General features: G+C 63.2%; 4 protein-coding genes across 6 annotated transcripts; 1 reads left to right on the top strand and 3 right to left on the bottom strand.

Annotated features, from left to right (window-relative positions):
• Positions 1 to 2: 2 nt before the first annotated feature.
• Positions 3 to 4,994, top strand: EEF1AKMT4 (EEF1A lysine methyltransferase 4). The gene is made up of 3 exons (XM_051626616.1): positions 3 to 162; positions 1,015 to 1,298; positions 3,743 to 4,994. The coding sequence occupies exons 1-3, from the start codon at positions 12 to 14 to the stop codon at positions 4,046 to 4,048; spliced, it is 741 nt and encodes a 246-aa protein (XP_051482576.1). The 5' UTR covers positions 3 to 11; the 3' UTR covers positions 4,049 to 4,994.
• A 52-nt stretch (positions 4,995 to 5,046) lies between these two features.
• On the bottom strand, positions 5,047 to 8,932 carry CAMK2N2 (calcium/calmodulin dependent protein kinase II inhibitor 2). The gene is made up of 2 exons (XM_051626617.1): positions 8,694 to 8,932; positions 5,047 to 6,338 (listed from the first exon to the last, which is right to left on the bottom strand). Exons 1-2 carry the CDS (start codon positions 8,860 to 8,862, stop codon positions 6,268 to 6,270), a joined length of 240 nt encoding a protein of 79 aa, XP_051482577.1. The 5' UTR covers positions 8,863 to 8,932; the 3' UTR covers positions 5,047 to 6,267.
• A 5,190-nt stretch (positions 8,933 to 14,122) lies between these two features.
• Positions 14,123 to 16,806, bottom strand: LOC127387980 (mitochondrial ubiquitin ligase activator of nfkb 1-A-like). Of its 2 annotated transcripts, XM_051626926.1 has the most exons (5): positions 16,774 to 16,806; positions 16,223 to 16,382; positions 15,914 to 16,001; positions 15,715 to 15,835; positions 14,123 to 15,527 (listed from the first exon to the last, which is right to left on the bottom strand). In XM_051626926.1, the coding sequence occupies exons 2-5, from the start codon at positions 16,337 to 16,339 to the stop codon at positions 14,837 to 14,839; spliced, it is 1,017 nt and encodes a 338-aa protein (XP_051482886.1). In that variant the 5' UTR covers positions 16,340 to 16,382; positions 16,774 to 16,806; the 3' UTR covers positions 14,123 to 14,836. The 2 variants fall into 2 exon arrangements, with proteins under 2 accessions (XP_051482886.1, XP_051482885.1); XM_051626925.1 differs by lacking the exon at positions 16,774 to 16,806 and having other exon boundaries at positions 16,223 to 16,679.
• A 776-nt stretch (positions 16,807 to 17,582) lies between these two features.
• ECE2 (endothelin converting enzyme 2) lies at positions 17,583 to 24,246 on the bottom strand. Of its 2 annotated transcripts, XM_051626891.1 has the most exons (19): positions 23,915 to 24,246; positions 23,394 to 23,538; positions 22,991 to 23,206; positions 22,769 to 22,893; positions 22,489 to 22,635; positions 22,344 to 22,409; positions 22,044 to 22,232; positions 21,665 to 21,807; positions 21,408 to 21,522; positions 21,058 to 21,168; positions 20,703 to 20,801; positions 20,535 to 20,612; positions 20,235 to 20,338; positions 19,812 to 19,922; positions 19,425 to 19,492; positions 19,074 to 19,253; positions 18,614 to 18,804; positions 18,433 to 18,528; positions 17,583 to 18,341 (listed from the first exon to the last, which is right to left on the bottom strand). In XM_051626891.1, exons 1-19 carry the CDS (start codon positions 23,999 to 24,001, stop codon positions 18,165 to 18,167), a joined length of 2,448 nt encoding a protein of 815 aa, XP_051482851.1. In that variant the 5' UTR covers positions 24,002 to 24,246; the 3' UTR covers positions 17,583 to 18,164. The 2 variants fall into 2 exon arrangements, with proteins under 2 accessions (XP_051482851.1, XP_051482852.1); XM_051626892.1 differs by lacking the exon at positions 19,074 to 19,253.
• Positions 24,247 to 25,253: the final 1,007 nt, after the last annotated feature.

The raw sequence follows: 25,253 nt of genomic DNA on the forward strand, positions 1-25,253 counted from the left end.
CCGCGGCCGGCATGGGCAGCCGCCGGTACCGGCAGCGCCGCTTCTGGGATGAGCTGTACCGGCAGGAGGGGGCCGAGCCCCGGGAGTGGCTGGGGGGGCTGTCCCGTTTCCTTCCACAGCTGGAAGCTGAGCTACGTCCCGGTGATCGCATTCTTGTTCTCGGTATGTGCTGCCCGGGGCTCCCAGGCCGGCCCCTCCCGGGGCACCGGCCGCGGCAGCGGGGCCGGTACCGGGAGCAGCGCCCGGCCCCGCTGCCGGGGGTGCCGGTGTCGCTGCCCGGTAAATCCCACCTGCGGGCTAATCCGCCGCTAGCCCGGGATTAGGCGGGTGTAATCACCGATCCTGTTAAGGGATCAGCCGCCGCCAGCTGCACTTAACAGCCCCCAAATCCAATACCCCGCTCCCGGGATCCCCTCGGCCCCCACCGCCCCCGCCCCGGGGGGCACCTCCCCGTGCCTGCCGCCCCGGGGGGGCCGTGTCCTGCCGGGGCTGCCCCCCTGGGACACCCACCCCACTGCCTGTCTGTCCCTCCATCCTAGTTAAGGCCCCCGCAGGTTCAGCCTTGTTTGCCACCAGCTCCTGCCCCACCACAGGCACTTGGGGGGGCACGGAGGGGCCTGGGGAGCCCTCCAGCCCCCCTGCACTGGGGCACAGCCATGTGGGGGAACTGGGGATCCCCCTGGCCCCTCAGCACAGGGCACGGACATGGGGGTGGGACCGGGCACCTCTTTCAGCCCCCCTGAACCAAGGCATTGCCACGGAGGAGGACATGGAGGGTGCCTGCAGCATCCCCTCAGCCAGCCCTGCATCCCACCCTGGGCTGCCCTCACCCTCCTGCAGGGCCCAGAGCACCCACCTTGCAGGAAGGGGCAAGTTAAATCACCCGTTAAATAGCGGCGAGGTGATCACCCGATCCCTCTCTCGACACCCGCGCCCCTGGGCGCGAGGAAGCAGGGTTGGGGTGCAGGCAGTCCCCCCACCCCGATCCCTGTCTGAGCCCTTCCTCCGGCACAGGCTGTGGCAACAGTGCCCTGAGCCACGACCTGCACGAGCTGGGCTACACCGATGTCACCAGCATCGACTTCTCCCCGGCCTGCATCGCCGCCATGCGCGCCCGCTACGCCCGCTGCCCCGGCCTGCGCTGGGCCGTCATGGACATCCGCGCCCTCACCTTCCCCAGCGCCACCTTTGATGTTGTGCTGGAGAAGGGCACCCTCGACGTCCTGATGGTGGAGGAGGCCGACCCGTGGAACGTCTCGCCCCAGGCCATCGCCTCGATGCACCGGGTGCTGGCAGAGGTAGGGGTGAGAGGGGGTAGAGGGGGGTCCCCATGCCCATTTTGGGGTGGGGGAAGGTGCAGGGTGTCCCCTTGCCGTCCTGTTTCATTGGGGATAGTGCCTCTTCCCCACTCCCCAAACAGTGCTGCCCTGCAAAGGGGCATCTGGGGGGCTGTCAGCACCCCTGGGGGTGCTAGACACCTTTTCTCTCACCCCATTGCCTTCTCCCCAGGGAAGTGGATGGAGCTGGGTGGGATGCTGGGTCCTGCTGGGGGACTGAGTGACTCCCCCTCTTTATTTGCACTCTAAATATGAAGGGGTGGAAGCAAAAATGGGCCCCATCCTGGTGAGGGTGGCCATAGGGGCACCCCAGGGTGCCTGAAGGGAATCAGGGGGGACACACTGAGGTGGCCCTGCCCGCCCAGGGCAAGGTGATGACTGCAGGGCTGTGACAGGCTCTCCCCCCTCTCCCTGCCCCAGCTTCGATCTCGTTATCCGGGGTCCCCATCATCCGGTCCGAGGTTGCCATGGCAACCCCCGTCAGCATCGACAGGGCCTTGGTGTTGCCAGAGGGACTGGCCGTGCCTCCGGCCCCATTAATTGGCAGCAGAGGCAGGAACTGGATTGAATCTGCCCCGGTGGGGGGGAGGGAAGGGGAAGTGTTGTGTGTGCGTGTCTCGGCAGGCCTCTGTGTCCCCCCCGTCCCCAGAGGAACTGCTGCCAGGATAATTAATTGCTGCACCTGCCTAGCACCACAGAGTGTGGACACGGGGTGCTGGGAGGGTGCTCATGGTTACTGACACCCCCCCCCCCCGCCCATCTTTCTCTTCCCCCTGAGCCTCAGGGGGAGCAGGGGACCTTAGGGGCTCTCCTTACCATCCAGCCCCTGCCCTGCCAGCACTGCTGCCTGTCCTTGTCATTTGGCCAAATGATGAGGATTTAGCTCTTCTTTTCCCTTTTTTTTTTTTCTTTCTTTTTTTCCCTTTTTAATCCCCTGCTCAATCCCTGCCCTCCCCCAGCACCGCTGGGCACTGGCCTTGTGCCCTGCTGTCCTCATCCCCAGGGGGATTCGTGGGGTGTTTGCCAGTCTCTCCGTGTGGATCTGGCCATCCTGGCACCCCACTTCTCACCCCCACTCCCCTTCTCATGGTGGGTCAGGGTTTTCACTGCCTCTGTTCTCTCCTTGAGGGAGGGACATAAGGATCGAAAAATCCACCCTGCCTGCAGGGACGCCCCGGGGACAGCCTTGTCCTGATGATCTAAGAGCAATGAGGAGGGGGTGATGGGCCAGTGCCAGGGAAGGGAGCAGTCGCTGTCCCCCCCTGCCCGGTGCCGGCCGGTGGATGGGAAGGTTTCCTGCGCCTGTCTCTAAGCAACGGCCATTAGTGCTCTGTTAATGAGGAGAGGAGGTGGGGATGCAGGGATGTGAGGACATGTGATGCCTCCAGCCGGAGATCCCTGCCTGCCCCCAGCCCTGGGAACCACCCCCATGCTCATCACCTGGGAAGCAGTGGGGTCTTTGAAGGTTGGATGCATCTGGCTCTTTGCAGGAGGGATGCTGAGCTGGGTGCCTGGTGGTGGGGGATGCAGGGACCTCTCTTTCCCTTTTCCTGACCAAAACCACTAAGATTTGGTTAAAAAGCTCCCACTGCAGCAGAGGGGAACACACACAGGCTGCCTGCTCCCCTCTCCATCCCTGTCCCCAGCTGGTGCTGAGCTGTGGAGCTTCCCAGCAGGGTTAAACCAGAGCTTGGGAACCCCCCCTTGGCCTCTAGCCCTGTCCCCTGCCGCAGTGGCTCTCTGCCCTTGCCGGCGGGGGATCTGGGGGTGTCCCTGCCTGGAGCAGGGTGCTGGCGGGGGGAGTCTGGCCACCCACCTGCCCCCGGCGCTGCCTTTGCATGCTGAGCACGTGAGTGCTGGCCGTAAAAGCCTTTTGACATTGGATAAAGCCAAGCAAGAAAATTGATGTTCTTTTTCATCCTGTTAGCAGGGGCTTAGTTCCAGCGGGGAGAAAATGGTGATTAAAAGGGTCGAGTCCTTTCCCATCCAATCCCTCTGCCCCACCCTGAGGCACCAAGTGTTGTCTGGGGGTGAGGGCAGTGGGTATCCTGGGGAGGGGTGGGTGGATGGGGGTCCCATGGGGCCTGTGTCTGGGAGAAGGAAGCTTTTCTCTGTGCCAGGGTTGGGTCTCTGTGCTGCCTGCTGTGGATAAGGGGCAAAGAATTTTGGGGTGCAGGGAGAGGTTGTGTGTGGGGACCCTCCTTGCCACCACGCTGTGGATGGTCTGGGGACATAAAGAACTGGGGGGGCAAGGTTAGGATGGGAGGTTTGAGGGTGCAACGGTAGAGGCTGGGGAGGAACTTCGGCAGATGGTGATGGGGGTCCCTGAGGTTTGGGGTTGTCCCTGCTGGGTGGGGTGAACCTCACTGTGTCCCCTCCCCATCCTGGGGGTTTTCCTGCTGCAGGTGAGCCGGGTGCTGCGCCCAGGGGGCTGCTTCATCTCCATCACCTTCGCCCAGCCCCACTTCCGCAAGCCCCACTATGCCCAGGAGGCCTTTGGCTGGTCCCTGCGCCACGTCACCTGTGGGGACCAGGACGGGGACACCGGCACCTTCCACTACTTCCTCTACATCATGCGGAAGGGGCAGCCCCTGGATGCCCCTGACCTGGCTCTGGGGCGCCGGCTGCACCAGCCCCCTGCTCCCCCTGCCCCGCTGCCCCCTGCCCCCCTGGATGATGATGAGGACTATCTCTTTGCCATCCAGCTGTGACCCGAGGGAGAGGTTTCCCCTCGTCCCTCCAACCTAGTAAAGCCTTAAGCTGCTCCACCCTCCTGGGTTGGGGACAGGGAACCAGTGCAGCCTCCCATGCTGCTCAGTGATGTGAGTAATGGGAGAAAAGGGATAAGGATGTGTCTTGGCCTCCTCCTGGGGGGTAGCGGGAGATGCTGTGGCCCCTCTCCCTCCCCCCAAGCCCTTCTCTGGCCCAGCTGGAGAGCAGCCAGGGCTCTGGGCTTTGCAGCCTGTAATGAAGCCAAATCGGGTTTAATTCCACCCATCCATCTTGCAGGGAGCAGCTCCCTGTCCCCCCCCCTGCCCAGGCAGCTGGGCTAGGGGCAGGATGGGGGTTGCTGTCACTGGGGGTAGGGCTGGGGTTTCTCACTGCCCCCCTGTCCCACCACGGCACCCCCAGATCAGCCTGAGGCCATGGGGGTGCACAAGGGCACCATGTCCTTGTCACCCCCTGGCTGGGCAGAAAGGGACATGCCAGCGAGGGGCTGGGGGCACCACAGGGCAGGTGTGCAGGCAGCGTGGCACACTGCCCCATCCTTCTCCATCCCTGCTTCTGGCTGCGGTGACAACCCTGGAGTGCCACACACACCTGGCCTGGTGACACGCCTGTGCCAGGGCTGGTGGCAGGTGTGCTGGCAGGGCTAGCTGTGCCTGGGTGTCAGTGCCATGGCTGTGCAGGTGCTACCTGGGGTGTCCCCAGGGGCTCTTTGGGCACCAAACCCAACCCCCTCCAGGAGGCGTGGGGAGGACCCCTCCTCAGAGGGACAGCAGGGACAGAACGAAGAGGCACGAGCCGCCAGGCTGTTATTTCTGGCAAAAGGTGTAAGTGGGTCAGCCAGTGGCTCCCCCTGCGCCGGGAGCCAGCAAAGGACTCCAGGGCCAGCTCCCCCTCCCCATGCCACCCCATCCCAAAGGCACCCCGAAGCCAGCTGGTGCCTGGAAGGGACAGAAAGGAGCAGGCAGCTGCCAGCCTTGCCTCAGTACATGAATGTATTTTATTCATCGCATTTTGTTCACCAGTACAGTGAAAAATGGCATTTAAATTTACAATGGATCATTCGTAGAACATCATGACACATGTATCTTATTTTTTTGCTTTTTTTTTTTTGTGTGTTTTTTTTTCTTGGTTTTCTTTTTTGTTTGGTGGTTGTTTTTGTTTTTGTTTTGTTTTTTTTGTAGGTTTTTTTTTTGCGTCGTCGTCTCCATAAATGCCACTCGTAGGTTATTGAAAAAGATGATGAGTTTCTCATGCACATCAGACCCCCCCGAGAAGCTTCTTAAAAAATAAAATTAAATTAAAGTACAAAATTAAAAACAACGACTCAGGCCGGTCCCTGCCCTCCCCACTTCCCCCCTCCTGGTCCCTCTACCCTGGAGTGGGGGGCAGCGCTGGGACCCCCCAGCCCCCACAGCTGTCCTGAAGGGCTCGGGCCCCCAGTGCTGTGGGGAGGGGGCTACAGTGGCCAGACCCTCCAGCCAGTCCCGTTGCCAGTGGTGGGGGTCAGGCCAGGGGGTCCCCATTCCCCTCCTTCCATCTTCACACTCCCTCCATCTTTCTCGCCCCTCCCTTTATTTTCCCCCTCGGTTTTTAATTCTTTTTTTGTCTTTTTTTTTCTTATGGAAAAAAATATGAACCATTTTTGTTTGTTTGTTTGTTTGTTTTCCCCGATGCGGTTACTTCAACATCTCAACATCAGCAGATCATTTTTAACAAAGATTCGGATATAAAAATACAAATATGAGGAGTTTCTGTTTAAAAAGAAGCGTGCCGGAGTGGTGGGGCTGACCCTGGGCCCCAGGACCACCAAGCTCATGCAAAAAACGATGGAGCAAAAAATGTCTCTGGACAGCAGCGCTCCCCCCGCTTATGGGGCCGGATCCACCCCGGGATTCGGGGACCCCTGCCAAGGAGGATGGGGGGGGGAGGGATACACCGCGGAGCAGGGGGCTGGACCCCCCCCCGGGGAGGGAAGTCTTTGCCCCGGGGTGGGGGGCTCGGTGGGTTGTCCCCCCACCCCCGGGGGAGGCGGAGGGGTAAAGTGCATGGCTCGGGGGGGGTGGTGGTGGCCGCAGAGTCCCCCCCCGGGCCCAAGGGGGGGCATGGGCACGGCCTCCCCCTCCGGTTCGGAGGCCCAGCCAGCATGCAGGGCCGGGCTGGGAGCGGGGCTCGGCGGCGGGTCCTGGCGGCGGGTCCCGGCTTACACCCCCGGCGGCGACTTCTCCGTCATGCCCTTGAGCACCTCGTCTATCCGGTCATCCTCGATCACCACTGCGGGGACAGGCGGGGGGTGCGTGGGCGAGGGGGCGCGGGACCAGCCTCTGCCCGTCCCCCCCCGACCCCCGGCAGGGCTCCAGATGTGCCCCCCCCCCGATGCTGGAGAGCAGGGACAAGGGGTGCAGGTGGATGCAATGGGGATGCCCACTCCCCCACCAGGCTTGGGTAGGGGCAGCATTCCCCCCCCCCCAGTAGACAGCATGGGTGGTGTGGGAAGGGAAGGGGGCAGGAAAGACCAGGAAGGACCCCCCCTCCTCTCTGCGGCAGGCGCTGATGAGAGCAACAGGACTGGAATGGGTAATGACCCAGCGGAGGTGGAGGGGGGGGGGGCACAGCCAGCTCGGCGGGGGTGGCAGCCAGACCCTCACCAGCATCACCCGCTGCGCAGGACACCCCCCCCATCCCGCCAACGGCATCACTGTCGTGGGAGCTGAACAGACCCCCGTCAGCACAGTGGATTGCACGGACCCCCACCTTCAGCATCACTGGGGGGGGCTGGGCAGCCCCCCGTCAGAATCATCCACTGGGCAGCCCCCCCACCAGCATCACCACTGGAAGGCTGGACAGACCTCTATCAGCTATACAGACAGACCCCCCCCCCTTTAACATCACCAGCTGGGCAGATCCTGTCCCCCTCACCATCACCCTCAGGGGGGGTGGATAGACACCCCCCCCCCCTCCCCCCCCCAACATCACTGCTTGCTGCTCAGCAACCTCCCCCATCACCACCCCCGGGGCAGATTGGCCAGACACCCATTCCCCCCACCCCCCCAGTATCACCAGTATCACTGGGAGAGCAGCCAGACAACCCCCCCATCACCACGGAGGGGGAACTGGCCCCCATGGCCCCCGAGGAGGTCTGCTAGACCCAGCCATCACCACTACAAGGGGGGTGGGGGGAACAGGGAGCATCTCATCCCCCCCTCGGGGCTCGGGTGTATTTGTGCTGGAGAGAGAGGGTCTGTCCCTCCCCCCCTTTTTGCCCCTGCAATTCAAGGAGGGTGTTTGCCTATGGGGGTCCCCCAAGCAGGTGGGATGCGGGCTGCAGGGAAGGCAGGCACCATTCTCAGGGCTTCCCAAGGCACTGGGGAGGATCGATGGTAACACCAGGGTGCAGGGGAGGCTGGTGAGGGGGACATCTATTTGGGTCCCGATGGAAGCAGGGGACCTGCTGATGGGGGTCTCTGCGGCAGGCAGTGAAGAGCGGGGTGGGGAGAGAGGGGACGGCATGCAGGTTCATGGAATCCTGGGGGGACAGAAAGCTGGGGAGGGGGGTTGTTTGTTGATTAGCATCTGCCGGCGGGTGCCGATGGGGGTCTCTGCGGCAGGCAGAGATGTGCAGGGAGAGAGGTTTAGGGGGTTGGGGGTGGGGGTTGTTTATACGGATGAATGGGAGCATTCCAAGGAGATGTGGTGGTGATCCCAGGGGTGCCGAAGAGCAGCAGGGAGGTCCCGGGGCATTTGTGGATGTGCCGAGGGGCAGCTCCAGGGATGCTGAGGGATTAGTCCCGGGGGCAGTCCCAGGGACGCTGCAGGGCAATCCCGGGGGCAGCCCCAGGCTGCGGGGGATGTGGGGCAGCGCTGGGGTCTGGATCTGGGGTCAGGGGGGACCTGAGGTTCCAGGGCAGTGCCGCGTGTCAGTCGCAGAGCTGGGGGTCAGCGCCGGGGATGAAGATTCTGGGGTTGCCGAGGGCAGTGCTGGGGATAACGGGGGATAGAGCCGGGGACGCCGTGGGGCAGTGCCGGGGGTGGCAGGGGACAGTGTTGGGAAGGCGAGGCAGAGCCTGGGGTCCCAGGCATGCTGTGGGGTGATGCGGGTGGTGCCGGGGGGCAGAGCCAGGAGGGCACTGGTCAGTGCCGGGGATGCAAGGGGCAGAATCGAGGGTGCCGAGGATGATGTGGGGCAGCGATGGGGACGCCAGGGACGGTGCCGGGGATGCCGGTGTGCAGCGCTGGGGGTGCTGCAAGGACAGATCCAGGGGTCCCGGGGCAAGAGCTGGCTGGGGATGCAAGGACAGATCCAGGGTTCCGGAGGATGCCGTGAGGCAGAGCCGATGGTGTAAGGACAGATTCAGGGATCGCGGGAATGCCGTGGGGCAGAGCCGGGGATGCAAAGGCAGATCCGGGGGTCCCGGGCATGCCGTGGGGCAGAACTGGGAATGAAAGGACATATCCGGGGGTCCCGGGGATGTCGTGGGGCAGAGCCGGGGATGCGAGAGCCAGTGCCAGGGATGCCGGGGATGCCGCAGGGCAGACGCGGGGGTCCCGGGGGTGCTGTAGGGCAGCGGCGGGGATGCCGTGGGGCTGAGGCGGTGGTCGGGGGGGCCGAAGTGGGGGGTCGGGCAGTACCTCTCTTGGCGCGGCCGATCTGTCCCAGCTTGGGGGGCCGCTTGCCCTGGTTGCCCCCGAAGAAGGCGTTGGTGTCCTGCAGGCGGCAGCTGAAGGGCAGCTCCCCTGCCTCGGGCTCGGCGCCGTAGCGACCCACTTTGTCCTCGCCGTAGGGCAGCACCTGCGACATGGCGGGGCCGAGCGGGCCGAGCCGCGCCGCGCCGAGCCGGGAGCCGGTCTGTGGCGGCGGCGGCGGCGGCGGGGAGGAAACCCGGGCGGAAGGATGAAGTCATGCATCCGGGGGGAGCGGGGACCCCCCCGGCGGGGGGCGGCTCCGGAGCGCCGCGGTCCGGACGGCACGGCCGGGACGGGGACAGGGACCCCCCTAGATGGTGCCCGGTGCCCGCCCGAGTGGGATGGAGGGACCCCCAGCACCAGCCCCGGCCCCGTCCCCAGTGCAGGATGGTCCTTCTAGCACAGCCTTGCCCAGGCGGTTGCCCGAACTCGGGGATGCCCCTAATCATGGGGTTCCCCTAGGGAGAGGGGAGCCCTTGGCACAGCCGGGTACCCTCGGGTCAGGCAGCCCAGGACCACCAGGCACAGGCGGGCCTTCCTTCAGTACTCCAAGGTGATGCCAAGCAAACTCCCCAACACCCTGCTGCAGTCCCCGAGGCCACCCTAAGCACCCCCAGTCCAGCTCCCAGCCTCCTGGAAGGCTCCAGCCCTCCCGAACCCCCAGGCCGGCTCCCACCCCTGATCTCTCTGGCCAAGCTGCCCTTAGACCCCCACTTGTGTCCCTTGCCCAATACACATCCAGACACACTCTCACACAGGCCCCTCAGACTTGTCATACCCCCTTGGAGCTACACCAGTCCTGCCCTAGACCCTGCCAGTCCCTTGGCATGCCATGTGTGGATGTCTGCACATGGATGTGCAAATGTATGTACAGGTGTGCCCCTTGTGTGTATTTGCAGGGCTGCAGGGGGAGGGCACACAGGTGTGATTCTGGAGGTGTCTGTGAACATGGCCACATAGGGGCCCTGGAATGCCCCTTGTCCCATATTTTGGCCTTTCCTTGGGGGCCCTCTGCAGACAAGGTGAAGGGGATCCATTTACTGTGGGGATCTGCCATGGGTAACCAAGGAGAGACCTACAGAAGTGGCCCCAGTGTCTCCCCAGAGCCCTGTTTGTATCACCTCTGCACATCCCTGGCCCTTTCCTCCTGCATTTACTGCTACCAGGGCAGTGATTGCACTAATTGAAATCGATGGCCCTGAGTGGTATCACCTGGGAACTCCACCACTCAGTCACTGGGGGCTGGGGTGGTATTTAAGCTCAGGCTGTGGCTGCTGTTTCTCCCTGCCTAGGCTGTGGGTACAGCTCTGAGCTCTGGACTGTACGATGATACAGGTTGATTGGAGAGGGCCACCCTGTCATCGGGCAGCCCTGCTCCTGCTGCCAGGCCACACTGCTGATATGGGTGTGCTAGACTGCAGTAAGGCCAGAGCCCAGTGTGGCAGCAGCACTTGCCAGCCCCATGAGAATCAGCTTCTGGGTGCCTTGAGAAATCAAAGGTGAGGTTTTACAGACAGCCCTGTGGTCCACCTCTCTGTGCTACCATCTCCATGGCCTTCTGAGATCCTATTGAAAGGTGTTGCAGAAGAGCACCAGCCTGGCTGAGTCACGCAGAGGGGCAGGTATGTCTATTTTGAGAAGGCTCAGCCATGGTTTTCCTTTGTGCTGGTCTCTGCAGAGCCCTGGTCCCTGCTGTCCCTTCCCAGAGCAGAGACAGGCAGAGATGGGGCAGTGGTGACTGTTCTTTGCTGGCAAGGCTGTGCTGTTGTTCCTGCCTTTGCTGGGGAAAAAAAGCTTGAACTTTTTCATGTGATGGCTTCTGCTCCTTGCAAAAAGTGCCTGGGAAAATAGGCAAGAGGCCCACGCTGAGATGTGGCCTGCTTTTCCATCACTGAGCCCATGTGCTGCTGCCTGTGGGCAGGGACAGGCAGGGCATGGCATGCGCGGGGCTGGGGGTGAGCGAGAAGAGGAGCAGATGGGCTGTGTGGGATGTGAGCAGGGATGGTACTGCACACCAGGAGGGTTTCCAGCCCAGCAGGGCTCCTGGGGAGAGGGTCACCCTGGGAATGGTTCTGCTTATCTGGCACCTGTCTCAGTGCCTTGGACTCAAGGGAATTGCTTGGTGTGGCTGTGGGTTGGGGGGGAGTTCTGTGGGGCTGGTGAGGGGTTTGGAGGTGTGTGAGGGACCCTCCACCCAGCCCAGGCAGGAGGAGGACTGGATTCCTGCCAACACAACGGCGCTATAGGTTGGGACAGGGCAGCACTGTGGCTCTGGGCATCTCCTTGGGACTTCTCTCGTCTCTGGCTTCCCAAGAGTGCAGCTGGTCATGCATCCCTGGGTGGGGAGAGGAGGTACTAAGCATGTGAAAGTGTGTGGGTGGGCAGGGGGCTGCAGGAAGGACCCCACCCTCACTCCCTGCCAGTGCAGGTTGCATACCCCCACGGTGAGTTGGTTGGTGTGCTCTCTTTTCCCTGGCTCTCATCCCACCTTCGTTATCTGCCTTTTAGCAGCCACGTAATCTCCTTTCTTGCTTCCTTTGCAGCCTTTTGTCCAACACAAAGCCAACTCCAGCGGGAAGAAGGGGTGGTGGGAGTAGGAAGCAGGTGGCTCTTCCTGTCCTGGCTCCTGAAACCTGGGCTGCAGCTCCTCAGCTGGGCCACCTGGCAAGTGACGGAAGGGCTGGGGGCTGGCTGTGTGCCCCCTCCCCCAGGGGGGATATGGGGCTGGGCAGCAGTGGGGCTGATGATGGAGGCCACACTGGAGCCTGAGGCTGGGTGATGTTCCGGGAGCCCACTGACACCTGCTGTGACCCACCCTCACTGCTGGAGCCCTGCACCCTTGGCGGGGATTTGGGTACTTTGATGAAGATGAGGGGTTTCCCTGCAGTCACTGCTGCTTCAAGTGGGTTTACAGTGGGGAAACACCCAGTGCATGTGCTCGTGGTGGAGCATGTCCTGCCTGGGCTCTGCAGGTACAGTGAGAGTCTGACTGGATGGAAGCACCTGGTGGTCCCCAAGGCCTGGCAGGTTGGCTGAATGATGGGGGGCTTGGAGGAGGTAGAAGGCATCAGCCACCAGACCCGGTGCTCTCTCTGGGGCAGGTGCTCTCACCTGGGGCTGGCCCCGTGGGGCTGGGGGCTGCAGAGCCGTGCCTGGAGGCCTCCAGGGCCTCCATCTGTGCTGCTTTCAGCCCTGCCAAGAAACGTGAAATGGCACTTCTGCTCCACGGCGGTAGCAGCTGCAGCCCAGGGGGCCTCACTGAGTGACAGCTCCCTGCTGCTGGCACCAGAGCCCCCAGGTGGGGATGCTGCTGTGCGTGCTGCCTGCCCCGTGTTTGGGCAGCTCTGCAGAGATGTTTTGGGGGAGCAGAGACACACCAGGGCTGGGTACAGTTGGTGGTGATGGCTGTGCATGCCGGTGGATGTGGTGGACCTTGTCACTGTAGTGAGGAGATGTTGGGGGACAGGTATCCTGCTTGGCAGTTGTGCTGTGGGTGAGCCCAGGGCAAGGATGGGACAATGATACTTTCCTTGCTCTGTACTGTCCCTGCAGCCAGCAAGGTGGGATGAGGAGGCCAGGAGAAGCACCCATCCCAGGGAGGAAGGGCTCAAGCCTTTGCAGGAGAGCTGGGACCAGCCAGCTGGTTGTCCCTGGTAAGATGAATTTGTTTCAGTGTGCAGTCTGGCTTTGGGTGATCCCAAGGCGGCTCTGACTGTAAGTCAGGACAGATAGAAGGGGGATGACACTGTACCTGTCCCTCACACAAGCTGCCTGGGGCACAGTCATGGTCCCAGCAATGCCCGGGCTGCATCTGGGCAGATGGGCAGCCCCAGCATGCTGCCTGGGGTGGGGGCTTCATGGAGGCTTCCTGCCCACACCTGGGGTAGGGGGAGAGCAGTGGGTGAGGCCGACCCGGACCCAGCCCTGCTGGGGTGTGCGGCTCCATCCTCGTCTGTCACCACATCTCTGGTCACCATGACAACAGACAGGGAGGCAGGCGGAGGCGGGCTGGCAGCCCCGAGGGTGCGGGTGAGGCCCGTGGACATGGGCTGGCAGACGCAGGGACCCTGCAGGGCCAGGGAGAGGGGACAGCTGGCAGGTCACCTGGGTCCCTCTTGGGCTCTGGAGGCTGCAGGGCTCAGCCTGAGCACTGTGAGCTCCCAGCTGACCTGCTCTGCGCCGCACCCCTCCCCCCGGGGGTGGGACAGCGGGTTGGGCCGGGGGCGCAGGAGCTGCAGCATGGCAGGCAGCCCCTGCGCTGGGCAGGTTGGCACAGCCAGGATTTGGCTGAGCTGAGTGGTTGAGTCACGCTGTCACCAGGAGCGGTGCCAGGGCTGCTCAGCAGAGTCCAGCCCACCCTGGTGGGGCTGGTGACCTCCTAGGGATGACAGAGACCTGATGGAGTGGTGTAAGGCAGGGGTGACACCCTCGCAATTTTCCTCCAGCACCAGAGATGTGTCCCCTGCCCTAGGCACTCTCAGCACCAGGAGGGACAGAGGGCAGTAAGTAGCTGTGGGTCCCTCTTTTGTTGTCCCTGGGGAACAAGGCAAGCAGTCTCAGGGATCAGGGGCACCCCCACTCCTACCCCCCCCGGCCCACATGCGCCAGCAGCTCTTGGCACGCAGGGAGTGTGTTCCTGGCAGCCTGGCTCTCTCCCATCTGGTATTTATCTCCTTCCTGACATCCCTCCTGCTGTGGGGGGAATGCCTGGCTCCAGGGGGGACACCAAGGCCCCACTGCTCACTCTGCAGCATGACAGTCACTATGCTGATGTAGGAAAGAGGCTGGGCTGAAATATGGGGGAGAGGGGAACATTCCCCCCACCCCCTCCCCAGAAATGGATGTGGGTCCCAGCTTGGGTGCTCTGAAGCATTATGGTTGGCTGCGGGCCTTGGGGACAAGACTACAAAGGCACATGCACCTCAAGCAAACCCCCAGCCTCAAACTGGTAGCAATGGTGGCTGTTGTTCTAGGGAGGGGGCACATCATTGCTTCCTTGCTGTCTGGCTGCCAGAGGCCTGCCAGTGCTGTGCCCCTCCCCCCCCTCCAAATCCTGGGTGCCCCAAAGCTGCAGGAGCCCGGAGAGCCCGTGGGTTGCCTGGGCAACTGCAGCCAGGCACTGATGGGGAGCGGTCCAGGGGAGTGGTTGCCATGGAGACTGGAGGAGCACGATTGCCTTGGCAACAGTCCTGTACCTCCCAAACTGCCCCCCCCCAATCGGCACTGTCTCCGAAGGAGGTGAATCCTGGCTGGGAGTCCTCTGCCTGCCCACAACTTCTGGGGGGGGGGGGCAGTGGTGTCCTGTGTCCCCCTGGGAGAGTCTTGCCTGCAGGTTCGTCCCCCCTGACTTCACGGTGCGAAAGAAGAGGCGAGGCCGAGCTCAGCTCCTTGGCTTTATCACTCCACACACCATCGCAAGCTGCTTCTGCACCTGCTCTGGGTGGGCAGGAAGGCTGGGGGCCCCAGGGCTGTCCTGCCTCTCCAGCACGGAGGGGACCCAGTGGCGTGGGACCCAGGGATACTGTCCTCTTCCCTGGCTGACATACTTAATCACTGCAAGCCCTTGGGTGCCCCTGCATGGTCTGGGCAACAGCTGTAGGCACACAGACTGGGGAGGGGGGGATAATGGCAGCAGCACCAAGGTGCACTACTGCAGTGGCTCAGGGGGAGCTGGGATCTTTGTCACCCTACCCACCCTGTCCTGCCAGCCCTGCTCTGGCCCCTGCCATCCTCCTTATTCAGCCACACACTGGAAAAGCTGAAGAAGAGAAAAGTCCTGTGTGGTTTAGGGAGGGGTCAGGGAACTGGTCAAACAGCCTCTTGCCAGAGGGACACCACGGAGTGGGGCTGAAGACCCAGCTCAGGCACTGACTATGCCTCCCCAAGCCTTCAAGTTTGGGGAGGGGGGTTCCTCTGGCAGACAAAGGGTGGCTGAGGACACTTGAATTGCCCCCCTCTCTAAAAAAACAGAGGCACACCAAGACTCTTCTCTTCCAACAGGAATCACTCAGCTGCACGTGAGGGGATTTCTGCAGGCTCAGGGCTCGGGTCATGCTGCCCCTCCCTGGCCACCCTCCACCCAGATCCCCTCAGGCCTGGTAGAGGGGCACCACACGGTCAATGGGCCCCCGGCAGATGGGGCAGAGGCGGGCAGGCAAGGCCTGGAAGCAGCGGAAGCAGCAGCAGATGTGGCCGCAGCCCAAGAGGACGCACTCACGGGGCCGTGTCAAGCAGATGACACAGGCGTCCTCAAGCTCCCCAGCCTCCTCCCCGTCCAGTTCCTTGTCCTCAGGCTGCTGCTTCAGATGGGCGTGGCGGTAGGCACGGCACAGGGCGTGCAGGAGGACAGCCAGGCCGGCCACAGCGCACAGCACTGCTGCTCCCTTCCAGAGCCCTCTGGCTGACTCCAGCTCTGCCAGCACTGTCTGCCAGTCCCCCAGGCACAGGAAATACTCGCCCCCCTGGGCGGATGGCTGGAGGTGCAGGGAGCCATCGGGGTGCAGGGCCAGCTCCCCAATGCCTGTCAGCCCGGCCCCCACCCGCAGCATCTCCTCTGTCTCCAGGATGCCCTTGGGCTTCTCCCCGCTTAAGTACTGGCCCAGCAGGTCACGGAAGCCATGGGCAGGCTGCTGGAACCGCTCGTACACCGTCTCCAGTGGCAGGCAGACAGCTCGGAGTGGGCTCTCCACGCTCACCTGTGTCACTGCCTCGGTGTCTGGCGAGGCCAGCAGGAAGGGGACGGTGTAGACCTGCTCCGAGAGCACGCGCTCGCTCTCATTCCTGCAAGCAGAGAGTGCAGCGCTGGGATGTGGACGACATGAAGGAACTCTGAGCTTCTGGGGCTGAGCCAAGGGTAGGGGCTAGAGCCTTGAACCAAGCTGCTTTCTGCCTCTCAAGTGGCCCTAGAGGATAGGGGTCTGGACCCATTGGTGCAAGCCCATCCCTGCTGTCCCTCCCCACTGCTCACCAGCTCCGGGCCAAGCTGTTCCAGATCAGCCGATGCTCTTTCAGAAGCAGTTTCTGAATCACACCCTGTAGCCCTTCATGGTAATGGCTAGTCAGCACAGCCTTGGCTGGCAGCACTATGCCTAAGGACCAAAGGATGCATCACAATCAAAGGAGAGCCTGGTCCTTGTCCACAGTGTGGGGCCATGGGGTCTCCTCACCTTCCAGGGCAACATACGGCAGGCACCTCCCATCAGTCGCAGACACCAGCGCTGGTAAATCGTCATCAACTTGGAGCTTTGGGGCCTCCTGGAAGAGCAGACACTGAGCATGAACACAGGCTGGCAGACAGAAGGTGAGTAACGAGTGGCTTTGTGGAGATGTCTGGCAGGATGTGACCTGCTTCTCCTGGGTAAGGTGAAATTGCAGCAGGCTGTGGTCATCAGCAAGGGCCACCCAAAGCAGAGGCTCTGGATCAGGCAGTGTAGGACAGCAGTGGTCAAGAGAAAGCATCAGAGGGACAGAGCTACCTGTATGCGTGCCACAGCTTTGGCTTTCTTCCTGTACAAGTAGTAGAAGAGGCCGGAGAAGGCCAGGCTAGAGCCCAGACACAGCAGCTCTCCGAGTGTGACGGGTGGAGCATCCATGGCGCCAGGCTTGGGCAGCACGCCTGCAAGGTGAGTGTGCTGGCTGGGGGCCAGGGCTGTGTTGACCCAGGGGCATGGATGTCCCTAGAGCAAGGACATCCCAGTGCCTGTGTTCCCACAGCAGGGATGCCTCGCTGCCCGTCCCCAGGGTGCTGCCACCCTCGGGCCAAAACCTGCCCGTGGGCCCGGCCGGGCACAGCTCAGCCCCAGCACCCCCAGGTGCCACCCCGGCCCAGCCCAGCGCCCCTTGCCCAGCCTGGCTCCAGAGGCGCTTGTCGTGCCTGCATCCAGGATCGGGTCGAGGCCCAGAGTCCCACTCAGGCTCGGCAGCCCCGGCCCGGGCCCGACACTCCCGATCAGTCCCGGGTTCAGCCCCCCGGCTCGCAGCCAGGCCCCGGCCCAGCCCCCGGCCCAGCCCCGCCGCCGCCGCTCACCCCGGCTCGGCCCCGCTGCCCCCTCGCCCCAGCGGCGCCAGGCTCGGGCCCCGCCGCGCTGCCTGCTGGGAAATGTAGTCCGGCCGGCGCGGGGCAGCCTCGGCGCGACAGGCTCCGGGACTACAGCCCCCAGCGTCCTCAGGGAAGAGCCACAGCTCCTGTCGGGCCTTGCGCCAACCTCCGGCGGGACTGCAGCTCCCTGCGTTGTTTGCGGGCCGTCCCTGGACGCCGCTGCCCCCGCGGGGCCCCAGCGCGGGGCTGGGGGTGCAGGGGGGAACCCCAGCGCGGGGCTGGGGACGCGGTGCAGGGAGGGCTCGGCCATGGCCTGGCTCAGGGCGGGATGGGGTCGCCCCCGCCCGAGGGCAGCAGGACACCCTGGCTGCCCTTTTCCCGGGCCCCGCGCCGCTGGGGCCGGGGCTGCGGGGCTGTCCCCGCCCGGCTCCTGTCATCCCGCCTGCCCAGCCTCCCCCAGCGCACCCTGGCTGTCCCCCAGCCACCCTGCGCGGTGCCAGCTGGGGCACAGCCCCCCACACCTCTGGCTGCGGGGCCGTTCGTCCTCCCGACCTTGCCCGGGATGCCGGGGCTGAGGCTCAGCCCTGCGGCTGCCGTTCCCCTCCTGCCTCTGCAGACCTCTCATCTCCTGCTCCCCTACCTAGGACCCTTGGGATCTTTCATCTCCCACTTCCATCCCTTGGTCCCTCGGGATGTCTCATCTCCCACGCATCCGCCCGGCTTTTGAGTCTTCCCCCCATGCCAGATCCCACCTTTCCTCCAACCCCAATACTCCAAAGAACCCAGAGCCACTGGAATAAGTGGAAACTGCTTTTACTCGTTAAATAAATTCAGCGACAGCCACCCGCAGCTGAAGGCACCAGATCCCTGCTGCCGCCCACTGGTCCCAGCAGAGGTGGATGGGGAAGCCAAGCCGGACTGGGAGGTGGTGAGGGAAGAGCAGTGTTCCCTGGCCTTCCTCTCCAGCAGGTCAGGGGACAGGAACAGGGGGGGTTTGGCTCTAGTGCTCTCCCTGGGACCCCTCCAACCTGCCCACCCAGGGGGAGATGTGGCGCTGGGGGAGCTGAGCTGTGCCCGTCTCTAGCATGTCAGGGTTGGGGGGCAGAGATGCGTTTGGGGGGTGATGCGACTTCTCTGCCAGCCGTGCCCAGCCCCAGGCTGTGGATGGGGGCTGCAGTGGGTGCCTCGTGGCAGGGGGGCAGAGGTGGGGTGAGGCGGCTTGTGGTGCGTGCACAGGGGGGGACGCGATGGAGGGTGGTCCGGGCAGTGGCCCTGCACTCTGCTCACGGGTCAGCTCAGGTAGCCAGCGGGGTCTGAGGGGGCAGGGGTGGGGGCACAGCCAGGCATCATCCCCTCTGTTTCCACCACCCTCCCCCTCCCTACCACACCTCACAGTGCTTGCCGGGGTTCATGGGGGAGCCCAGGGGGCAACCAAAATGTTCGACAAAGTCCCGGGAGTTGCTGAGGGTGCCAATGACGCGGTACTTGTCTGGGCTGTGGGGGTCGGTCACCAGCCCCTCATGGGAGCTCTCGGGTGTCCGGACAGAGCACCACACCTGCCAGAGTGAAGCAGCCTCAGGGGGGTCTGTGAGATGTCTCTGAGGGGCTGGGGAGGGATGGGGAACCCACCATTCTGCTCCACCCTACCTGCGCAAAGCCCACGAAGAAAAGCTGGTGGTTGGTGAGCCCCAGGGCTGGCAGGCGCTTCTCCTCCCCATTCTTCTGCAGCCAGGACTTGTATGCCTGTGAGAGGGGTGTCCTGAAGCCCTGGGGAGGGACATGCAGGCACGGGGGAGGGTCTGTGTCCCCCCAGGATGGTGGCACTCACGTTGTAGGCTGCCTTGAGCCCGCCGTTATCAGCGATGTTCTCACCCAGCGTCTGCCGGCCGTTGACGTTCTCACGGTGGACGGTGTAGTGGCCGTACTGCTCTGTCATGCACGCCGTCCGGTTCTTGAAGGCCTCCAGCGAGGAGTTCTGCCACCATGGCCGCAGGTTGCCCTCCTTGTCGTATTCCCTCCCTGTGGAACCGAGCCATGGGGTGAGGTGGGACGGGGGACACTGGCCTCCTGCAGAGCCCCTGAAGCAGGGTGGAGTGTGGTAGGGACAGCTCCAGGGGACCCTGTGAGGAAACCTGATGACTCGGGTCTATGCCAAGTGGAGATGGTGTACCCCAGGCCTTGCTCCAGGTGGGCTCCAGCTGGGGCTCAGCTAAGCTTCAGTCCCCAACCACCCCTACTGCATCCCCGCTGTCCCAATCTGGATTTGTCTCCCCAGGTTCCCCATTGACCCCATCTTGGCTCCAGGGCTGCGGTGAAGGTGCAAAGCAGAGCGGATGCGAGAGGGACCCATCCCGTGCCCCGCAGGGAGGAGGATGAGGAGGGGGCCTGGGCTGCAGACACCGTGTCCTCACGGATGGAGCGAAAGCTGCACAGAGAAGCCGGGGGGAGGTATCGGCGGGTGCCACCACCTGGGGAGACAGGACGATAGAAGGGGGGGGTGGCCGGGGGGGCATGAGCACGCATGATGCAATGGATGGCAAAGCGGGACCCCCGCGCGCCCGCGGCATCCCTTGCCCACGCTGAGGGAGGGGAGCAGGAGGGTGATGAGGGTCAGGGCCAGTGCCAGTGCAGGCTCTCACCTTGGTCGTCGAATGCGTGGGTCAGCTCGTGCCCCATCACCACGCCAATGCCACCGAAATTAAGGGCTCTGTGGGACCATGGGAGAGAGCCAGGTAAGTGCAGGGGGATGATGCTGTCACAGCCGGGGCACCCCTTCTGTGTCTGGGGTACCCAGGGAGACTCTGCTGAAGTTGGCACCCAGCTGGGAATGAGTCCAGCTGGGGACACTGGTGGTCCCACAAGAACTTTGCAGGCTGTCTTGGCTGCAGGATGTAAAGCCTTGGGGGGACCCTCAATTCCCCCTGAGTTTTGCTTGACTGGGTATGGGGGTTATGGGGTACTGACCCTGATGCAGTACTGGCCCTCTCACCCCCAGGAGAAGCCCCCCACCCCTGTGCCAGGCTCACTTGGGGTGGTTGCGGGCATAGAAGGGAGCCTGCAGGATGCCAGCGGGGAAGACGATCCCGTTCTTGGTGGGCAGGTAGTAGGCGTTGACAGTCTGTGGGGTCATGCTCCACCTGGAGTAAGGAGGTGGGACAAGGGACAGGCAGGGATGTGTCCCCTCTCCCCCCTACCCTGAGGCCCTCCTGTGCCATCTCCCACCCCTGTGCTGCTCTGCCCAGGGCTGGCACTGTTGCCCCCACCTCGTTGACCAAGGAACTCTGTCTGGGGACAAGCCAGGGCCACTATGGGTGACCTGCAATGCTGTGCCACCCCATGGGGGGACCTTCCTCCCAGTGAACCCGTGCCACCCAAGCCATGCTGGGGACAGTGCTGTGACACCATGCCAGTGCCACATCCTCCTCCCCCCCCTGGGCCCTGCCCCTTACTGGTCACGGTTGGGGGGTTTCCGGAGCTGGTCAGCCATCACTTTGGCAGAGAAGTTGTAGAAGTTGAGCATGTTCTGGAAGAAGGAGTCCTCTGAGACCTCGTACTGGTGCAGAAGAAAAAGGTTGAGGTGATGGGTTTCCCCACCCTGGCCAGGATGTGCTTGGTACCAGGGTGGCTCTGCTTCATGTCCCATCCCAAATGGGTTCCCCAAATAGGGACATGGCCCGACCATGGAGCTCCCCAGGGCTCGGTGTCAGCAGGGACCAGACCCCCTCCCCACAAGCTGGGTGCCCTCATACCCCATCATAGACATCGTCCAGCTCCTTGTTGTCCAGGATGAAGTCAGGAAAGCCGATCATGTCATAGATGGCATCTGCCTGTGTGGGGAGAGGCTCCAGCAGTGAGATGGGCAGAGGGGAGCTTCCCAGGATGGGGGTCTCCCCACCCACTGTCCTCCCCCATGTCACCTTCTCCTTTGCAGCTTGCCTGGTCTTCTCATCCATCCAGTCCAGCTGGTCCAGGGACACCTCGAAGGCTGCCCGGATCTCACTAATCATCTCCTCAGCCTGGGGAAGTGAGGGATTGAAGGCCCCCTGCCACCCTCTGCCCCCCAACAACCCCTCAAGCAGGGACAGGATGGGCAGAATGTGACCTCCTCAGGGCTGGGGGTCCCATGTCCCTGCTCCCTGCCCTGGCATTTGGGAGCAAAAGTGGGTTTCCTACAGGGGCTGGAAGGCAGGGAGCAGGAAAATGGGACCCCAGCCCTGGGGAGGTCACATCCCTATCAATCAAGGGAGGGGACATAGGCAGAAGTGTCCTCACGATGGCCTTGCTGTCCCGGTCGAAGGTGGCTTTGACAAAGAGGGAGCCCAAAGCGAATCCCAGTGTGTCATCCGTGTTGGAGATACAGGTTTGCCAGCGGGGTGTGCAGGACTGTGGGAGAGAGATGGGGGTTCTTGAGACCCCCAGCCCCCTCCCCTGCTCCCCTTCTTGCCTCCAGCCTAACTCTGCTCCCTCCCTAGGGAGAGAGATGCTCAGCAGCTAAACCCTCATCCCAAAAGATGATCCCTGGCTTCCCCCTGCAGTATCCCAAGGGCATCCCAAGGGCAGAGTCGAGTCTGGCTGCTTCCAGGCTGGGGGCAGAGGGGGCTGGTCCTGGGGGCCTCCATTACCTTCCTGGTGCCATAGAGTGTCTCCAGCAGCCTCTCCTGGGCCGTCTCGAAGCGCTGGTCCAGGCTGGAGGCCGTCTTCTGCACCAAGTTCCAGATCAGGTAGTTGTTCAGGATGCTGTGGGGGCAGAGAGGTGCCATGGCTGGCCATGGGCACAGTCCACAGGGGGTGTCCCAGCCACTGGTGAGCCCAAAACATGTCCCTGCCATGAGGAAAGCCCTTGATGGGGCATGGAGGGGGAGGAACACGGGCCCCTCACCTCTTGTCGGTGCCATTGATGAGGTCAGAGACCTGCTGGAGGTACATGTCCCCATATACCACCACGGGCTCCGTGTCAGCCAGCTCCACTGGGGCCAGGGCGTAGGACAGGTAATCCAGCCAGTCGATGGCAGGGGCCAGAGCCTGGAGGACACAGGGTTGCAGCACCTGGGTGCTTGGCATGGTTCTGCCCCATCCTGCCTGGCATGGGGAGATTCCCTGGGGCAGGGGCTGTGCTCCCTGTGAAGGTCCCAAGGTCTCTCACCCCCCCCCCCCCCGATCCCTTCTCTGTCCCAAACCACTCCTGTGGCTCCCTGCTGCTCTCAATCCTGCCTCATGTTCTCAGAGGCTGTCCCCAGGCTGTGCCATGCTGTGCCCACCTGCAGCTCGGTGATGCTCATCTTGTGGTAGATCTTCTCGTCATCCCGCCGCTCAGCCTGGGGCACAGTGATGTTGGCCAGCTGGGTTTCGAATTCCAGTACCTGTTGCATCTGGAGGCGGGTGGGCTCCGGTGCTCCCCCCAGCAGTGTGCCCAGCTCCACCATGTAGTCCAAGTATGCTGCCAGGACCTGCCAGGACCCAGAGCCCCAGCTCAGCACCGGCCACAGCTCATCCCACCTCTCTGGGGGGATCAGTTTCCCCTGATTGCTGCCAGCAGGGTGCCCAGCACCCAACCTCACCCTCTCATTTGCCGTCTTGTTCAGGTAGTAGTCCCGGGATGGGAGGAAAAGCCCCGACTGATCCACCTGGGAGGAAAGAGGGGCGCCATGGGCAGCCTGGTGCTCCCCCCTGCTGCCCACCACCCGTCATTGCCAAGCTGCCAACCTGGATGATGTTGCTGTTGGAGCTCTTGGAGTCTGCACCCACATACACGGTGAAGAAGGGGGTTGCCCGGTATGTGCCTGACACCATCTTGAGGACCTCCATGAAGCTGGTCTGGTTCCAGGAGCCAGTAATGTTCCACCCCCCGATCTGCCAGTAGATAGACCTGGTGCCTCAAGGAGGGTCCCCAGGGCTGCCCCCTCTGCAGTAATGCAAAGAGCTGGGCAGGAGGTGCACTGGGCTGAGCCCTGACAGCTTGGCTCTCATGTGGATGGCCACCCACCTTGTCAATGAGCTCCATGAGAGGCTGGGAGCCCAGCTCCTCTATTCTCTGCTCCTTGAGGCAGGACAGGTAGTATCGCTGCGTCTTCCGCTCAGCCTCGCTGCTGGAGTTGAAGGTGGTGTTCTCTGTGGGAGGTGACGGGTCAGCCCTGGGGACTCTAGTGCTCTGCCTGCTGGCGCCCAGCGGTCACCCTCTGGTGGCTGTGACTCCCCTGGTGCTCACCTAGGAGATGCTTCATGATGGCCTGGTTCTGGTCCCAGATGCTGTTGAAGGTGCTCCACTTGGAGCGCCCATTGGGCAATGGGTTCCTCTTGATCCAGCCCCCACATGAGTACTGGTAAAAGTCCTGGCACGGGTCCATCTCTGCATCCAGGGCCTCCAGGATCTTGCTGGCCACCCGGACGCAGGCATCCGTCAGGCACGTGCTGTGAGAGGGATCTGGCAGGGAAGGCATGCCTGGGGCTGGGTGTGTGTGCTGGAGGAAACTGAGGCATGGAGCGGGGCTGGCCCTGCCTGCACCCTGGGGTGGACAGAGCACCTGAAGCAGGAGCCCCATCCTGCCACGTGTCCCCCAGGTGGGGGGATGCCACCATTGCCCCAGTAGGGCTGCAGGAACCCTCCCTACCTCGGCGGTACTGGATGGCCAGGACGACAACAGCAACACTGAGCAGCAGGGCCAGGGAGACGGCGAGGGCGCAGAGCACCAGCTCCAGCTGGCTGCGGGAGGCCAGGCGGCTCAGCAGCGGCCCCGGCCCCTTCCGAAACCCCACCTGGGTAGGAGCAGGACCTGCTCTTGCACCATGGGGGACACAGAGCTTCCGTGCTCCCTCTTCCTTCCCTCCCCCCATGCTCCCCAGTGAATAGCAAGGTGGGGTCCAGGGCATCCCTATCCCATCCTGCCCGCATCAAGCTGGCAGTGGGTGCTGGAGGCTGCCCCCACAGCAGGGAAGGACAACAGCCTGGGCACACTCTCTGCCGCATTTTGGCTGCTTCCCAGCGCATCCTTGGGGACAGCCAGGGCTGGCTTGGCTCCTGGCCCTTCTGCTGCCCACTCAGCTGCGGGCAGGCTCTGGCTGAGGGGGGGGGGGCGGGGGAAGGCAGGGAGGATGGAGAGGGGAAGGGTGGGGGGACCAGGGCAGACCTCACCTCCACACTGTCGGGAGAGGCGTTGCCGTCCCCCGCTGGCTCCGGCCCCTCATCCTCCTGCAGCGTAGCACGCTTGTAGTCGGGCATCTGCTGAGGCAGGGAGTGGACTGGGACAGGGGCGGGGGATGGCCATCCCCCACCGTGCCACCCCCTTCAGCTCTTATGGCAAGTGCTGGTGCCTACTCAGCCTGTGCATCGGAGGGGGGCAGTGCAGCCCCTGAGCCCCTTTGGTGCACTGGGGTCTCCCTCAGAGGCTGTCTCCAGCCCCAGGTGGTCCCAGGAAGAATGGGGAAAGCTGCTGGTGGGGGGCTCGGGGACTCACACCGGAGCATCCCTCTGTGTCGCCATGGCAGCCGTGGCATCAGCCTTGCCGACAGGTGCCACATCGCCACGGAGACGTGGTCCTTGTTGCCAAGCAACCATTGCCTAGTGCTGCTGCCTCGCCCCTCCTCCCCCGCCTGGAACTTTCCATGCAGATGTGCACTGGTCCGAAACATCTGGAAGTGTCTCTCACCCCATCCTGGCCCCGGGAGTGCCCAGGAAGCAGGGCTGAGGCCATGCGGGCAGACCATGCTGGGGAGGGGGGACACTATAAGGAGCATAAACTGGCAGGACAGGAACCCCTTCCCTTGGGACCTTTCAGCCTTGGGGGCTTTTTGCAGTGACCTAGCTGTGAGGTCTTACAAGGACTCAACCAAGAAGGAGGTGGTGGAGCTGAGCCAGCAGCTTTGGAGGGGGGATGAGGTGGAAGAAAAGTCTGGAGACTTTGGTGGAAGAGAATCAGCAATACTACTGGTCGTGAGCCATCCTTAGGCTTCAGAATTAATGCCTGGGTGGGTTGTGGCTCACTCTCCCATCTGTGCCGCAGATTAAAGTGGATGCCCCGGGGCTGCCTGCAGTGCTGGTGGCCAGGGGCCAGGAAAGAGTTGGGGTGTGAAGGAGGATGGGCAGGAGATGAAGCAGAGACCCATATCCAGCTCAGCCCATGGCTGCATGGCTGGGACAGGGAAGGGGCTTCACCAGAAGCAAGGGTGTGAGGCTAGGATCGGCAGTTGGCAGGAGCCCCCCGGCTGAGGCAGGCTCCTGGAAGACTCCAGGATTGGGAGGGATGGCTCAGCATCCTACGGGAAATTGGCCAGCTGGGCACCCCCACCGCCCTGGCTCCCCTGATGCACTCCTCTCCCCTTCCAGATTGTCCTCGTCCTCCAGCAGCAGCCGGCTGAACCCTGTCCCTGTCATCACAAAGGCAGGAGCAGAACCTGGTCCTGGCGCTCCACCTGCCCACTCCGTAGGGCTGAGACCCACAGGGACAGCGCCCCCTGCTCAGTCCAGGGCTGCT

Source organism: Apus apus, chromosome 8, assembly GCF_020740795.1.
Source record: "Apus apus isolate bApuApu2 chromosome 8, bApuApu2.pri.cur, whole genome shotgun sequence".
In the NCBI taxonomy this organism is placed as follows: domain Eukaryota; kingdom Metazoa; phylum Chordata; class Aves; order Apodiformes; family Apodidae; genus Apus; species Apus apus.